At 47.6% G+C, this 15,560-nt stretch overlaps 1 protein-coding gene across 1 annotated transcript; it reads right to left on the bottom strand.

Annotated features, from left to right (window-relative positions):
- Nucleotides 1–1,632: 1,632 nt before the first annotated feature.
- LOC117840951 (transcription factor TEOSINTE BRANCHED 1) lies at nt 1,633–3,476 on the bottom strand. Its single transcript, XM_034721497.2, has one exon. The coding sequence runs from the start codon at nt 2,959–2,961 to the stop codon at nt 1,852–1,854; it is 1,110 nt and encodes a 369-aa protein (XP_034577388.1). The 5' UTR covers nt 2,962–3,476; the 3' UTR covers nt 1,633–1,851.
- Between the last annotated feature and the right edge of the window lie 12,084 nt (nt 3,477–15,560).

The raw sequence follows: 15,560 nt of genomic DNA on the forward strand, positions 1-15,560 counted from the left end.
CTATGGAATTTATGTACCTTGATATAGTGTATACCCTCTGGTAGTATGTTTCACTTTGCACCCACTAGTAATATGCATACCGCTCATTCTTATACTAACTCTTGGAGATTTCATTGACCATCTCTCCTAAAATCTAGCATGTATTAATCCCAGAGCGTTTACATTTCTTACCAGAGACCACCATTACATGTGCTAATTTGAATGCTGCTAGATACTTGTGTACAGTACTTAGCACCCTTGGGGGGAATCAAACTTCCATCTAGCAATAATTAGACTAATCTGTTTAGCTGCATTCAGTTTGTTCTGGAAAGATTTTTTTTCTTTTACATTTTGCAGCTAAATTACAGGCAAACTGCATCCTATAATATTGTAAATGGAGAAACGTGTTCACATCTGGAAGCTGCAAGACTTGTGCATATAAGTAAACACGTGCAAGTATATACACCTATATGTAGGTTAGGTTCATGCACTTCCAAAAATTCTAAAAAACAAATATAATTGCTTTTGTGCAACTAAAGTTCATATATAAACAACAATTTAAAAAGATTGCATGAGAGATAAAGATCTTTTACCGAATGCAGGTTTATATACTTCAAAATGGTGTACTATACTAGTATGATCTTTTAGAACTTCTTGAAATATTAAAATGCACAAAAACAATCTTTGATGTTGATACACCTGAGGTAGAAAACAGCTTGTCTCTTTCTTATGTTAACATCGAAGTAAGCTGCGAGTGTTGACAAAATTAAGATGCCAGCATCTCACTTTAAACTGATTATGATGTTGTCGCCACGGACCTATTTGGCTTCTGTCGGCTGTGCAAGCAATGGCTGTTACTTGAGAACAGCATGACTGGATTCTCAATAAAGGCCAGGTTTGAACTAAGGACATTGATGTGCCTCTTGAACCTTGATAAATATTGCTTTCAACATATACTCTATGCTACAGAAGATGTGTGATTAAGCTTGCTGCATGGAGTCGGCAAGTTAGCATACTTAGCTGCATGATATCCAATAATCCAATCAAAAAGCAATTTGATAATTTGGTATACAAACTGAAACCATGCATGATCTTTTCAATGTGGAGATGCCGTTATAATTTAATATCTAGTCTCATTTTTGAAAATGTAATCAGAATATGACGAGCATTTACAAATAACTTTTTAGCGTGAATTACATATAAGAAATGCACGAGGCTCCAAGAAACACTCGACCAAAAGGAGATATGATGTCAATCTATCTTGAGGGACAGAATACCTTGAAGTACTCTCAACAAGTCAGATTTGAAATTCATAAATAAATTAGTGGGAAATAAAAGAAAATAGCTAATCATTAACACTCAATTCTAACTTTACACAATGATCGGCTTGCCTGATCAAAGAGTGGTGTAATTATTTTATGAGCATCCCATGAACTATAAGATATAAAGCCATTAGCTGTTGATTTTAGCATGCACAGAAGCTGCATCATGGTAGACAAATTGATCTTCAGGGTTTTCTTCTACCTAGCAGGCCTCTCTTTCAGCACGCTTTTCATTCTTTCATCAAACCATTGAATCATACTTGCTAGCCAAATACAATAATGAAGTTCCATCAGCAGATACTATCTGATCTCCTCCATTTGAGAGATTCAGTTTGGAAATCACAGAATCAACATAGATTAGATTCCATTGATGAATCAACACAGTGCATGCTAGCTATAATACATCATGCGATGACCAAACCAAGTTCAACGTCACGCAGTCAATTACGAATGCTACGTAGAGAGATACACACAGATGAACACAAGAAATTATTGGGAAAGTTCATGGGAGGGGCAAAGGATATATGTAAGCGGTACCTAGTTCCCGTGTTCAGTAGAAGCGTGAGTTCTGCTGAAAGACGACTCCACCGAGGTCCCATTGTTCTTGGCAGTAGTAGTTGCCGGCGCCGTATCCTCCATTTCCGAAGGGCAAGATCACGTCGCTGGACCCCGTGATTTCTTGCATCCTTCCTCCATTGTTGAGGGTTGATGAGCACCTCTCCTCCAATTCAGCAGCGGCACACGCCATGTTCGACGACGCGTGGTGGCTCAAATTGTTGGAGCTCGGCCTGTCCCTCGCCACCGAGGCAGCCGCCGCCTCGACGTCGATTGCTGACGCAAGCTTCACCCACCGCATTCGGTGCTTCTCCTTGGTCCGCTCCCTCGCCCTCTCCCTCGCCTTAGCCCTCGTCTCCTTGTCGGGGACCGGGTGTGCATTGACCGACGACTTCCTTGGCGGCTTCGGGGTTGTTGCCGGCTTTCTTGCCTTGGCCGGCTTCTTCCCCTCGCCGCTGCGGCCGTTGCCCTTGTTGGGCTGCTGATCTCCTCCGCCCAGCAGCTCCGCCGGGTTGGGCTTGCCGTCGACGGAGAGGCTGCTGGAGCCGTCCTCCACGCACTCCGACGAGGCGTCGTCGGTCATGATCTCCTGGATGGCGGACTTGGACGTGTTGAGGAGCCATTGCACCGTCTTGCTGGCCTTGTCGAAGCCGAGCATGTCCTGGAGCGCGAAGAACTTGCGGGCGACGTCGAGGGAGAGCCGCATCCGGCGGTCCCTCATCCCGCCGGCGGTGCATATCTTGCTGTGCCGGTCTTTCCTCGCCGCCGCGGCGGCCCTGTCGAGGCCGGCGCCGGCGCCTTGTGCATTGGCGCAAGCGGCGTCCAGGTCCAGCTCTGCAGCCGGCGCCGGCGCCGGCGCCTGCTCCATCACCGGCTGCAGCGGCAGCTCCGGCGAGTCGATCACGGCTTGTGGCGGAGTGGCGGCGGCGGCGCTACCGAGCTGGTAGCTGAGGTGGAAGCTGGCGTCGGCGGCGGCGAAGGGAGGGGAGCACGGGTAGTAGAAGAAGCCGGTGGATTGGTCCGGCTTTGGGGAAGGCGGGCTGAGCTGCAGCTGTTGGTAAAGCGGTAAGTCCATGGGGCTTGAGGAATCGCAGAAAGGAAACATGTGCTTTACTGATGGGACTCCAAGGCCCCCTGAGGCCTCTCCCCTCCCCTCTAGGTCCTGGCACTAAGAGCAGTGTGTGTCGATCTCTGTGAGTATGTGTGAGAGAGCGGCAGGAGGAGGAGCGTGGCCTATGATCAGATGTGTCCGGCCATGCATAAGGTCTAGGCTTGTGCTTCAGACAGAGGTGAGAGAGAGAAGAGAGAGAAAGGGAGAGAGAGGTCTATGTGATCAGATCATCTCTCTATGCAAGTGCAGAGACCAGAGAGAGAGAGAGAGCACTGGAGGAGAGGAGGCATGGGCTCATGTTCATACTTCATAGCCTGTGTAGGAGACCAAGCAAGAGAATTGTGCTTAGGAACCTTGGCTTTCTTTCTTTTTTGATGTGAGAGTGAGACACTCGCCCCTACCTGAGAGGGCTGTGCCATCTTATAGAGAGGATGGGGGAGGGATACTGCCTGTTCGTGTGGATGAGGTGAGGTGAGGGAGAATACAAGGACCTGCACTATTGGGGAAAAAGCTGCGTGCATGTTGAGACGCTATTGGCTACAAGTGACCTAGGACATTTATTGGCCAGATGGGGGCGGCCATAGCTGCAGTAGGGTGGATGCGCCTCCTTGAAATCCTTCTTCAGGAAACCAAAGACCGTGTATTTTTGCGACACCCAACAGGAATTTGAGTTGTATACACTGAACATTGTGGGGGTGTCGAAACAAAGGACCAGTTCTGTATGTAGTGTAGTACAAACATGGTAGGGGACCGATGTGGTCATATGGGCTGGTCTTCCCAACTTTAGGCATATGGGGACCTGTATGAGTGGTTGATAGATCCAGGGCAAATGTGGTCGATCTCGACGTCACACAAAATAACTGCTTGCAGCCATCGGAAAAAAAAATTGGCCTCCAATGCAGAATGAGTCTCTGCTCACTGCAATGCATTTGTATTTATACACATACAATTTGCAGGTAATTAAATTGATAAGATAAAAGTTGTGTGGATTTGTCTTTAAAAATAAACACTTTGATAATATAATGCTATATTTTTGTAGGTCCTAAACAAATGATGCAAACGCCAATGTTTTGTATTGAGAAAGTTTCCATGTCCAATATATCACAACTTCTGAATAGAAGTGGGAGTTTTGTCCTATTTCCTGCTAGTAAAAATTTTCAACTCTTATTTTTCTCATGGACGTGTCATTTGGACCTATAGGTCCAATATGTCGTAGACACAAGATATGGATGATAGTTATTTGGACATTTTTCTTCAATGGAAATGAAGAGCTGTACCATATTTGTTAGTACTAAGTCCATACCAAATTTCCAGTCAAACCACTTGCATAGCAAATTATTGCATGTAGTTTCATCACAATTTCCGTTTCTGCACAACACATAGTTTTGAAGAAAAATGGTGAAAAGTCTAGCCACATTAATTATTTAAACTACTTTTGAATATTTCTTGCGTTTGGCATCTTTTCTTAGACTACATTGCACAAAAAGAAAACAAAAATTCCAAATGAGGAAATAAGATACTCCCTCCGAATCACGATACACGTCATTTAGGACAGTGATATGGTCTACGAGGTGGTGTTTTTACCAATAATTTCTATGAAAATGTGGCTTTTACAAATAAAGATAATAAAATATTATGAAAAAATTTTCATGAAGACTAAAAAGATCTATCTTATATAGTCAATCTATGTAATTTTTGTTATAAAGATGGCCAATGTTTAAAAAAACATCATCAGCATGAACGCTATGTATTGTGAATTGGAGGGAGTAATGATCCACCAACACGACCAATCACCTCCTGATGAGTGACCACTACAAGGCGTCGTCCTCCCTGGCACCAAAGGGCTAGCAAAAGAACTCACGTGGTAGTAAAAACTTGTTATTTCATATTATACTAATTCAATTTATATTTGTTCCAAAACAAAAATTAGTCAATTTGGAACAACTTTTTGCTCTATAAGGCTTGGCTCATTAGCTTTATAATGGAATTTCTTCTAAACTATAAATAAGATGAGCCTTAACCCGCAAATATTTAAAAATTTTAGCAAAAGCTCACTTGCTTGATAGCCACCCCAATCCACCCAGGCTACCTCGCACTAGCACTTGGCTCGCAGATTCAGCAAGGCCGTTGCAATTATTTCAATACCTTATACCCTACGTCCCTACCACCACACATGATGTTCTATGTTCTTCTTCCGATGCTCTTGGATCACTTAAACATGAACCATAACCTCACCGTGTGAGGGTCATCATGATGTCCTCGACGAAGAGTTGTATAGTTTCTAAGGTGATTACTCGGTATAAGTTCATCTTATGTTATTTCTAGAAATATTTGTGTGTACGATGCAAATGTTAGGAGCTGGTGTACGGCTGTGAATACAATTGTGACTAACCTGGGCGTACGTCTCCCCTTGTGGTTGTAGCCTAAACCGTATGGGCATACATTCTGTACTTGTTGCTCTCGCACCGTCCATTACGGCAACCCCACTGTTGATTCCCTCAAAAAACTTGGGTGTATCATGACGTGCTAACAAAGCCCTATGGTTGGTGGTTGTATGTGAGTTGGTTGGATGTGTAGCCATACACTTTATTTCCTGGTCTTATCTGTTCAATACTCTTTAGGCCTTGTTTTTTTGTTTTTAAAAGTCAATATAATATTCCTTGCTTCTTTTGTGCATGATTGCATCTGCCCTAAGAAACAACCACATCAATGCAAAAGGAAGCATTCATGGTCCTCCTAATATAATTAATTAATGATGTGTACGCAGTTGTATGGCACTATTAGTTTTGGAATATGATTTAGCACATGTTTGGATACTCCCTGCTAAAGTTTAGCACATGTCACATCAGATGTTTGGATACTAATTAGGAGTATTAAACATAGGTTAATTATAAAACTAATTGCACAGATGGAGTCTAATTCGTGAGGCGAATCTATTAAGCCTAATTAGTCCATGATTTGATAATGTGATGCTACATTAACCATTTGCTAATGATGGATTAATTAGGCTTAATAGATTCGTCTCGCGAATTAGCACAGGGTTCTGCATTTAGTTTTATAATTAGCTCATGTTTAGTCCTCCTAATTAGCATCCGAACATCCGATGTGACACTGCTAAAGTTTAGCACCTAGTATCCAAACACCTTTACGCTCAGCTCCCACCGATCAACTCGATAAAAATAAAATAATTCAGAGAAAGGTCAAATTTTGACATTTACTAATGCTTTTGTACTTTTTGGATAGTTAGGTTCATCTTAACTACCACACAGTAAGCACATATATACTAGCATGCATATGCACTGTAGATGGTCCACACTCTGAACAAAAGGCCCTATAGCTCCCTAGGTTTTGCAAAAGAATTGGTGAGGAGCTGGACAGGTTAGCTGCACATAGAGCAGCTCGATCGGATATTTTTGTAGGGTTATTTTTGGATTAGTTGCTTATTAAGGTTATTTGGACCTTGGGAAAAAGATCCATATTTGTTGTCATGCTTATCTTTGATATTTTCAGAAAAAGGAATTACACTACTTACCTTCTTTCGCTTACTATTGTCCTAAAGTGCTTGGTAACGAAAATCTCAGAGACCCATCCTTTTTTTCCATTACAGAGAAATCCAGAATTTGATTTCCCTGGTTTCAGTACAGTTGAGTCAAAAGCTGTCAAGTAGCTTTCATTCATGGTGACAAAATTTTCCAACAGCACAGGAGTAAATGCATAAGTGGTGCATATGCCTTACAGGTACTAGCCCGACATGGGCTGTTGACGACACAAGTGCGCTGAAAACCAACTTTTAGTGTTGGATAGAACCTGCTTTTCTCCTGAAACAAATCATGCCTAGATTCGTGATCAAGAACAGAAGTTTGCGGCCGCGGCATGCATTTTGACTCGCATTGGTGCCACTGCGGACTACTTTGCCTGCGACTCGATTGGACAGTGTGTTTTCTTTCGAGTAAGTGGCTAATTGCCGCTATTCGCACCGGTCCGTTCGTTCCTTGGGAAAGAGTGGTAGTGAGGTGAAGGGGCCAGCCAGGTGACAGTGAGCCAGAAGGCCTTTCGCCACCAAAGTGGAATTTGCCCCTGGTCTCAATGCCGTTATTGGGGCACACGTTTCGGGATGCCAGAGGGAAGCGGACACTGGCATGCCTGTAGCCTAAAGCAGGCATTGAAAGTGACACCATGCAATGCATGCTTGTGCTCCCAGTCCCAGGCCAGGCGCCCCCCAGCTTTATAGCCAGCCTCTCACTCACAGACACTTCTGTGGACACACAGTCCGACTCCATCCCCCAACAGATGTTTGGATGGAAATCGATCGATCACGATCTATCCATCTATCTATCGCCTGGTAAAAGCTCGATGGCCCTTGGGAACTTTTCTCCCCCGGGCCGATTTTATTCACGCGGCAATTGAGTTGCGTCATGTGAAACCTCCGTGAAATACGGTCGACCTCCATCCGTATCTACTTCCTACTGAGGTTGAAAAAAAAAAGCCCTAAAGAATGAAGATGTAGTGCTTAGATCCCGAAGCTAAAGTTTAGTCCGTGTCACATCGAATATTTGGAGGCTAATTAGGAGGATTAAATATGAGTTAATTATAAAACTAATTACACAAATGGAGGGTAAACGGCAAGACGAATCTATTAAGCCTAATTAATCCATCATTAGCAAATAGTTACTGTAGCAGCACATTGTCAAATCATGAACTAATTAGGCTTAATAGATTCGTCTCGCCGTTTAGCCTCCATCTATGCAATGGGTTTTGTAAATAGTCTATATTTAATACTCCTAATTAGTATCTAAACATTCGATGTGACGGGATTAAAGTTTAACCTGGTGATCCATAACACCCCCGCAGATCCTAGATTTCATGGGATCGATCGACTGTTGTAAAATTCAGAAACATGGATGGCCGGCCGGACCTTGGGTATATAGCTGAGGTTCTTTACCGGTTTACCCTGCCCCAACAGTTCTTGCAGTCGCAGCAGCAGGATTCTGGTCCAGATGCTAGCCCGCAGCGGTAATGTTTGGACGTGTAGGGAGGTGTAGCGGCAGTAAATAGTTATGGATATGTCCATCAAGCTAGCAAGCATCGACTGCAACTGGCGTGGCGCATGGCAACAGTGGCCGGCCACGGCCATCGCCTCGCCTCCTTCCCCGGCCTGCCCCTCAGCCCCTGCCCCTGCGTGTGCGCCGGCGTCTGCTCCGCTTTCACTTGTCGCTATAGGTGAGCAGTGATTGATCTGAGTTTGGTACGTACGAGCGAGCCTCAGGGCAGGGCGTGGTGTGGTGGGTGCGCTGCGCCTGCGCAGGGCAAACACTCCACCTACAAAGCCTACATGGCTAGCACTAGCCATCCCGCTGGTGAGTGTCCCCTAGACTGCAGAGCGGCATGCATGAGTGCATGACCTGATGACCGGGCGCGCCTTGCTTCTCTCTCCTCACCTCTCTGATTCTTCTCTCACCTTCACTCGTGTTGCTGTTGGAACCCCGAAGGGACAATTATTTCTTGCTGGTGCTGTCACCAGCCTCCTCGCTGCTACTCTCTGTCTAGCGTGTGTGTACTACTGTACTCTCCCTGCCCGCCCTCATCACTTGCCCCTACTGTTTGACCGAACGACGATTCTCTCTCTCTCTCTCTCTCTCTCTCTCTGCTAATTGGTCAGACACTGATGGGGATCTGAGGCACAGTCGCTTGTTTCAAGGATGCGCGTGGTAAAGAACACAGTCATCCTAGGATAAGGTTTTTCTTCTTTCTTGCAGACAGTTTTTTTATGGTTTCTTGCTGTCCTTGATTGAGAGTTGAGGCAAACGTGCAACAACCTTGGACGTACAGGAGGATAACACCAGTTCATCGCGCTGGCAGCAGGCGTAAGAAGAGAATGATGGAGCAGATGGTCGAGCTTGATGAGTTCTCTCGGCCGGCAGCAAAAAAAGCCTGGCTGCTGTTTCCTGTTTTCATTCCCAACTACAAGGCTAAGCCCAAGCTCACACCAGTAGTGCGAGCAGGCCAGAACGGACCATGGTCTGTGCCTCTGTGGACTGTGGTTTGCATAAACCTGAACCTGCTGCTGAAGAACCTGAACCTGGACCGAGAACCTCTTTTGGTGCTCTTCGGTTTACATACAAAAAACACAGCGGGGATGGCCCCGTGGGCCGATTCGTGACCGAGGCGGCGAACCAGCAGGGGGCAAGAGATGCGACTGGATAGATAGTGGGCCGCAGTACGCCCGCGCGCGCTTCCTCCCTCCCTCGCGGCCCACAGTACAATGCCTTTCGACCTGGATTAACAAATTCTTTCGGAATAGAAACTGGGCCTGATGTCCTTGGATTGTGACCCTTTATAGGCCGAGGGCCGATTGCGACGAACATTAGCCTCGGTAGGCCATGCCGGGCCGGCGGCATTGGACCAACTCCATGACCTGGGCTGGATGCCTAGCAGGCCGAGACCGTCTGAGTACACAAGGACCGACCCATGAAGTGCAGAATTGTTACGTTGTGGAGACACGCTATTGCGTCATCAAATCGTACCAACAATCTGACATTTGCAAATGCACTCGTCACCCTCCGCATTTGCCCAACTGATCCGGGAGCAGGTTGCCAGCCCCTCAGCAACAGACCAACCTTTTTGGGACAACTAATGCCAAGCCATACCCCTGACCTACTGCAAGTAGCCAACTAGCAGGGCTGCCTTCCATTCCATATCACATCATCAGATGCTGAATCGGGCCAGCTTAGCGGAGATTCAGCAGTTCAAAAGGATCGCATTATTATTTCCCAAATAAAGGAGAGGGGAAAAAATAAAAAGACGTGCATTATTTGATGTGCACTAACAATACAATCGCACACGAAAGAGAACCCAGCGCAAGTTGCCGTTCCACTGAAGAGGCAGAGCCAATGTCCCGTCCCATCCAATGAACGGAAAGAACGCACCCAAGCCCAAAACAAAAAAAAAAAACACGCATGACTTCATCCGTTCATCGCATGTGTTGCACGGCCCCCGGATCCCCACAGCCGCGGATCGCGCCACGTACGTGACGTTACCCCGGCCGGCCGGCCTTGCTTAGGGGCTAAGCATACGGGCCCGTTCGTGCACGCCGAGCCCCACCCCACCGCGCGCTCGGAGCCGGGCGCGATCGAGGCCGTGCGGCACTCCCAGCGCGACGCGAGTGCGCGAGCCTCCGACAGGGAGAGGGGGCTTGCGTCGCCCGTCGCGTGGTGTGCGCGATTAACAAGTCGCAACTTGCCCGGCGGCCCTGGCCGCGCGGATGGGCTTAGGATCTAGTGCGAGCACGCGTCACCGCGCAAAAAGGGCTCCATTATTACGCACGCACGCACGTCGCCGTCCCGCCGGGGACCCGCGCGCTCCCGGCCCAAAGGCGCCGATCGAGATCGCCCGCGCGGGGTTGGTCTCCGTCGCCTCGGCTGTGCCTGTCAAAGCCAGCCAGCCAGCCAGCCACGACCAACCAACCATGCGAGCGAAGCGACGCGATCCATGCGGAGGAAGCTGGGCACGACGACGGCATGTGTATCCCCGCGCGATCGTGCTTTTTCGCGGAAGCAGCTTTGCTTTTGTCGTCGCGAAAACCTTTGCAAAGCAAGCGCACGATCTCGGCTCCAGGAGCGCGCGAGCTCGCTCTCATGGGGTCAAAGCTGCTACCGCTAGTCACCGGCAAATGTCAGCTTCGTCGCTGGTGCGGCCGCGTGGGATGGGATCGATCGAGCACCGGAGGCCAGAGCACGAGCCTCGCCTCGGTGGGCGGCTCTGTGCAGGGCTAGTGGTGTCAGGTGTTGTGCGCTGCGCTCCGCTCGCCTGCACTGCCTGCACCGAGCGCGTACGCAGGTACGACTACGAGGATTCGCTGACAGCGACCTCGATCGTCACGTCTTAGGGGGTAAACACTCCTGCTAAACTTTAGCACAGTCTAATTATAAAACTAATTGCACAGATGGAGTCTAATTCGCGAGACGAATCTATTAAACCTAATTAGTCCATGACTTGACAATGTGGTGCTACAGTAACCATTTGCTAATGATGGATTAATTACCTTTAATAGATTCGTCTCGCGAATTATACTCCATCTGTTCTATTAGTTTTATAATTAGCTCATGTTTAATCCTCCTAATTAGCATTGGAAGACACTGCTAAAGTTTATACCATACCAACACGCGTACACGAACTCTAAAAGTCCGGAGCAACACACAACAGTGTACCCACTGTACGGCGAATCCGCGGCCGATCCGAGACCTGTACCGGGATGCAAGTGCGATGTATATGGTATGGAGCTAGCTCACGCCTCACACCACAGTGTCCGAGTGATCGGTGGGATCGGTGGTGAGGTGACTGATAGCTGCCGCCGCGCTGTGCGCGCGTGGGTCTCTCCCGGCCGGGGGAGTTGGTCGGGTCGGCAAGGAGATGGAGATGCTCCTCCTCCGCCTGATCGGGTTTTTTTCGCTGCGGCTGGGCCCCCCGGAGATTCGCGCTCGTACCGCGGGGCGTCCACGACCACGTGTGACGGATATGGCGTATATATAATTGCACCCCCGAGTGTCAATTCGCGGGGGGATAACAAGTGAGATGGCTTGTCACGGGCCTGTCGGTAGATCGCGCCGGCCGATCCTCCGTCGTACGATCGCGGCCGGCGGGCCAGCGCCACTCAGCGCGATTCTCCCAAAGCTGGCTCGGAGGTCGAAAACGATTGTTCACCGGGGAGAAACCGATGGCGAGTGGTGACCGGTGACTGCTGATTGGTGAGCAACAGATGAGAGGAGTGGAACGCCCTGTGCCTGCTGGGGAGCAACAGCAAGCTCTTATCCGAATTCTCAATTCATTGATCATGTATGATGCGCGTGTATCTAAGGTTTTTGCAGGTCAAAATGAAACTAAGATCACATGAAAATTCAGGTATATTTTCTGTCGGGTTGAAGTTGTTCGGTAGTAGTACCAACTACCCATCAACAGCACGTGCTGTAGGCTTTGGGTCGTACGCCTAATCCCGCGTAGGTCAATAAAGGCAGAAAAATATATCCACTTTTCGAAATTAAATTCTACCCCTCTCACCCTCGGATCGGAGTACCACCGACGAATCCGTGCTGAAGATTTATGAAAAGCATGCACCACCATCGGTTCAGCTGTTAAGACAGAAATGATGAACAAGAGCAACCAAGGTTTCGTGACATTATTACCATCAGCCCATCCAATTTAGGTCATGCGGGGCGGCTTCTGCCAAACAAGATGAACAGCAGTGCCGCGGTGATGCAAGAACGTCACTGTCTGAATCCAAGTGCACTTAGATGTCGTTCACCTCTCTGCTAGTGCTAGCTGCAGGGCGCAAACAGCAGAAACGAGCAGGCAATCCGGATCCAGTTCGAGGCGGCGAGGCGCCATTGGCACACGCCAAAAGGTGCATTACATTATGTTTGCTCCATTGGTCCATTCCTACAAAAGCTCGTGTTGTCAAAAGGCAGGGCCTCTGCTTCCATCATCTCTCAACTGCAACAGTGAAAGCCGATCCCGTAAGCACCAACAAACTGACAAAGGAAGTTCTTGTTAATTATAACGAACTTCTTAACACCCCCAATCGTGAGAAATTAGTTCGCCGAGTGCGTGGATTCTGCTTGTGTATGCATACAACATGTTTTAAAATGCTTGCGAAAGCTGGATTCAGTGGATATATATACACGCAATCGGTCTTGCTTTCAGCTGTTCCAAAGAGGAGTCAGAGGCAGGCCAAAGTACCCCCGTGATGCATTGGTTCTTTTCGCTCCCATTTTGCAAAAAGGAATGGTGTGAGCTTTGCGCCTTTCATTCAGTACCTAATACTGTGATATCACTGAACTTATCCGGATGCTTAAAAGTAACTGGAATTGTTTAATCCCTCAGCTGAGAATTACCGGTGCAGGATGCCATAATTTTTCAATTTATCCCAGGACGCTAGACATGGGGTTGGCAACAGGAGTTCGTCCGTAAACACTAAACAGGGAGGACGCTGGATCGGCAACATCCCTGCGAAAAAGAGTGACTCCATTTTGCATCGCTCGTCGCACTCTGACAACTGACGTGCCCATGAATGGATTCAGTGTCTTGATCGTCCAACCTGGTTTCATTGGTCCTTTAGAAAAGAAACACACGATTTGATCTTGGTGATCCAGACTTTGGAGTACATCGTGGTTGATATGTCAAAGATGTGTCGCGCTATGTGAAGACCGCCAGTACACAAGTCCCATTGCACGAGCAGGCTGCTGGCCAATTTTCGATCCTGAGGATCACGCAACTCGTCTTCGGGATTTCCATTGGAATCTTGACTACAGCGTAAAAGATACCCTGCCTGTTGCAATTGTTGCCACTCGCAGAGGAACAAAATCCTGACAACTGAGGGAAATCTACACTTGGAGTGGCTTCTGTCGGATTCATATATGTGCTCACAAGAGAACTACTCATACTATATGTCCGAGACATAAATGCCTATAAATTATTCACCATATCCAATAAAAACATTATTGGCTATTGGAGATAAATGGATAAAATTGTTTTTAAAGGATAAAAGTATTGGAGGTTTAAGGATGGGAAGGATGTGGTTCTAATAAGTATGGGCTGTATGGTGGGCACGGTGTGTAGGGCATCATCCTCATTTCCTTTCATTTTTCAAACGTTTAATCCTTGTGATAGATTTGGTAACTTACGATGAGAGGGGAAATGGGGGGAAATTGTAAAAATCCACATGCAGTTAGAGGTTTTCTATAAACCCGTTTGCAAGTCGTTCTGTCACACATGCAAGTTTCATTTGTCTCTACTATATTAGCCCCGGTGTCCATTGACCATCCGTATGGCACTTGTATATACTCCGTTCGTTTCAAATTGTAGGTTGTTTTAGTTCTTTTAGGTTCATAGATATTATTATGCATTTAGATATACACTATATTTAGATGTATAATAATATCTATAAATCTAGAAAAGGCAAATCGATCTGCAATTTGGAACGGAGGGAGTAAATCTTATGCGTCAGTGTACAGACTATACCATGTCTACCCTCAGTCAAGTGCGCAGCGCCGCAGCCCATGGTGATGTACTAAGCTTTTGTAGCTTGTCATGTGATTCTTGATCTTCAAGTGACAGTATGCATGGATATGAAGAATTCAAAAATGCGTGGATCCACGGGGATCTTGCAAAGGTGTGATGGGTCATGCTGCACAAAATAGAAGACATGATGGAGCTGGTAAGATCTAAACAGTGTGAAAATATACCCAAGCCACTGTTTATTCGAGCCTATGCATGAGTTGTGTAATCAACCATTCATTATTACAATTCATGGCTTGTTAACAAAAATGTCAACAAGTAGTAAACAATTTTGTAAACAGAACTGAATTGGATGAATTTAATCTCATAATATGCTATTACAGGATACCCAACCATGGCTAGTAAATATTTCCATGATCATCGTTTCCAAAGCACGGTACACCCACTTCTTCTAAGCCAGCCCATCCTCTTTCTATAGCAATAGTAAGGAACAAAAACATATCTAGTGTGTCATCAGGCTCATCTAGATAGCTCAACATACTTACACTTGTAGCCAATTTCCAGACAAATTAAATTAGCTAAATTTTCAGAAAATTCTCCTTTTTTGGAAATTTTTCTAGGGGGAAAAGGCAATAACTTGTGCACCAAAACATGCACAGCACACTTAATGTGATAGGGGCAGGGAATCTTCATCGGCATTTGGCAAGATCCCCCTGTCGACTACTACATCACGAAGAAAGTCTCATTGGTCCCTTGTGCAGTTGTGCTGTGCTCTTGGGTCGTTCGTTAGGGCTTAGCTACCTCGGGCCCCCGTGCACGGAGACCTTTCCTCGAATTTTGCAAACAGGACCACGGAGCGGACCACACCAGCTTTAGAATAGATCACGGTGGATTTGATTACGTCCGGCGCTGGGCCACGCGCCCCAAATCGCGTCCAATAGACTCTGCAGGGTCGGCAAAGCCACGCTTTCCCGAGATGCTTTCGCAACCGCGATGGCTGGCCGCATCGGCTCCCGTCCGATCAGATTCCGACGATCCGGCGGGAGCGCCTGCTAGTGCCGTACAACACATCTCCTGAAATTTCTGCCCCTGATCCAAAGCGGAGCAGCCAAAGAAAAAGACGCAAAAAGACAGGTAAGATCGCGTACCAGGGCAGGAGGGCAGGGCTGCTTGCATCGCAATAATTCGCGGCGGGAATATCTTGCCCGCGGGCGCCGGCCGGCCGGCCGGCCGGTTCGCCCCGAAGCGAGCGCCTTAGCCGGTAAGCCAACTAGCCAGGCTAGCACCTCGTGATGAGAAGAGATGAGGAGAATGGCCGGCCGCGGCCAGACCAAGCCAGGCTAGCCCCCCCCCCCCCCCCCCCCCCCCCCCCCCCCCCCCCCCAAGGCGTCGCGTCAGTGGCGGGCAGATTCCGTGGCCGCCGAGGGCGGGCGCGGTGCGAACCCAGCCTCGTGCGTGCGACGAGGTCGGGCTGGAGATCGCGTTCCAGACACACGCCGGTGGCCGGTGACGCCTCGCCGTACGCAAACGCAACGTAACGTAGGGTACGCTAGGTTCGCTAGGCAAAAGTCTGCGGTCGGCGG

The sequence above is a fragment of the Setaria viridis genome, chromosome 9 (assembly GCF_005286985.2).
Source record: "Setaria viridis chromosome 9, Setaria_viridis_v4.0, whole genome shotgun sequence".
Classification (NCBI taxonomy): Eukaryota; Viridiplantae; Streptophyta; class Magnoliopsida; order Poales; family Poaceae; genus Setaria; species Setaria viridis.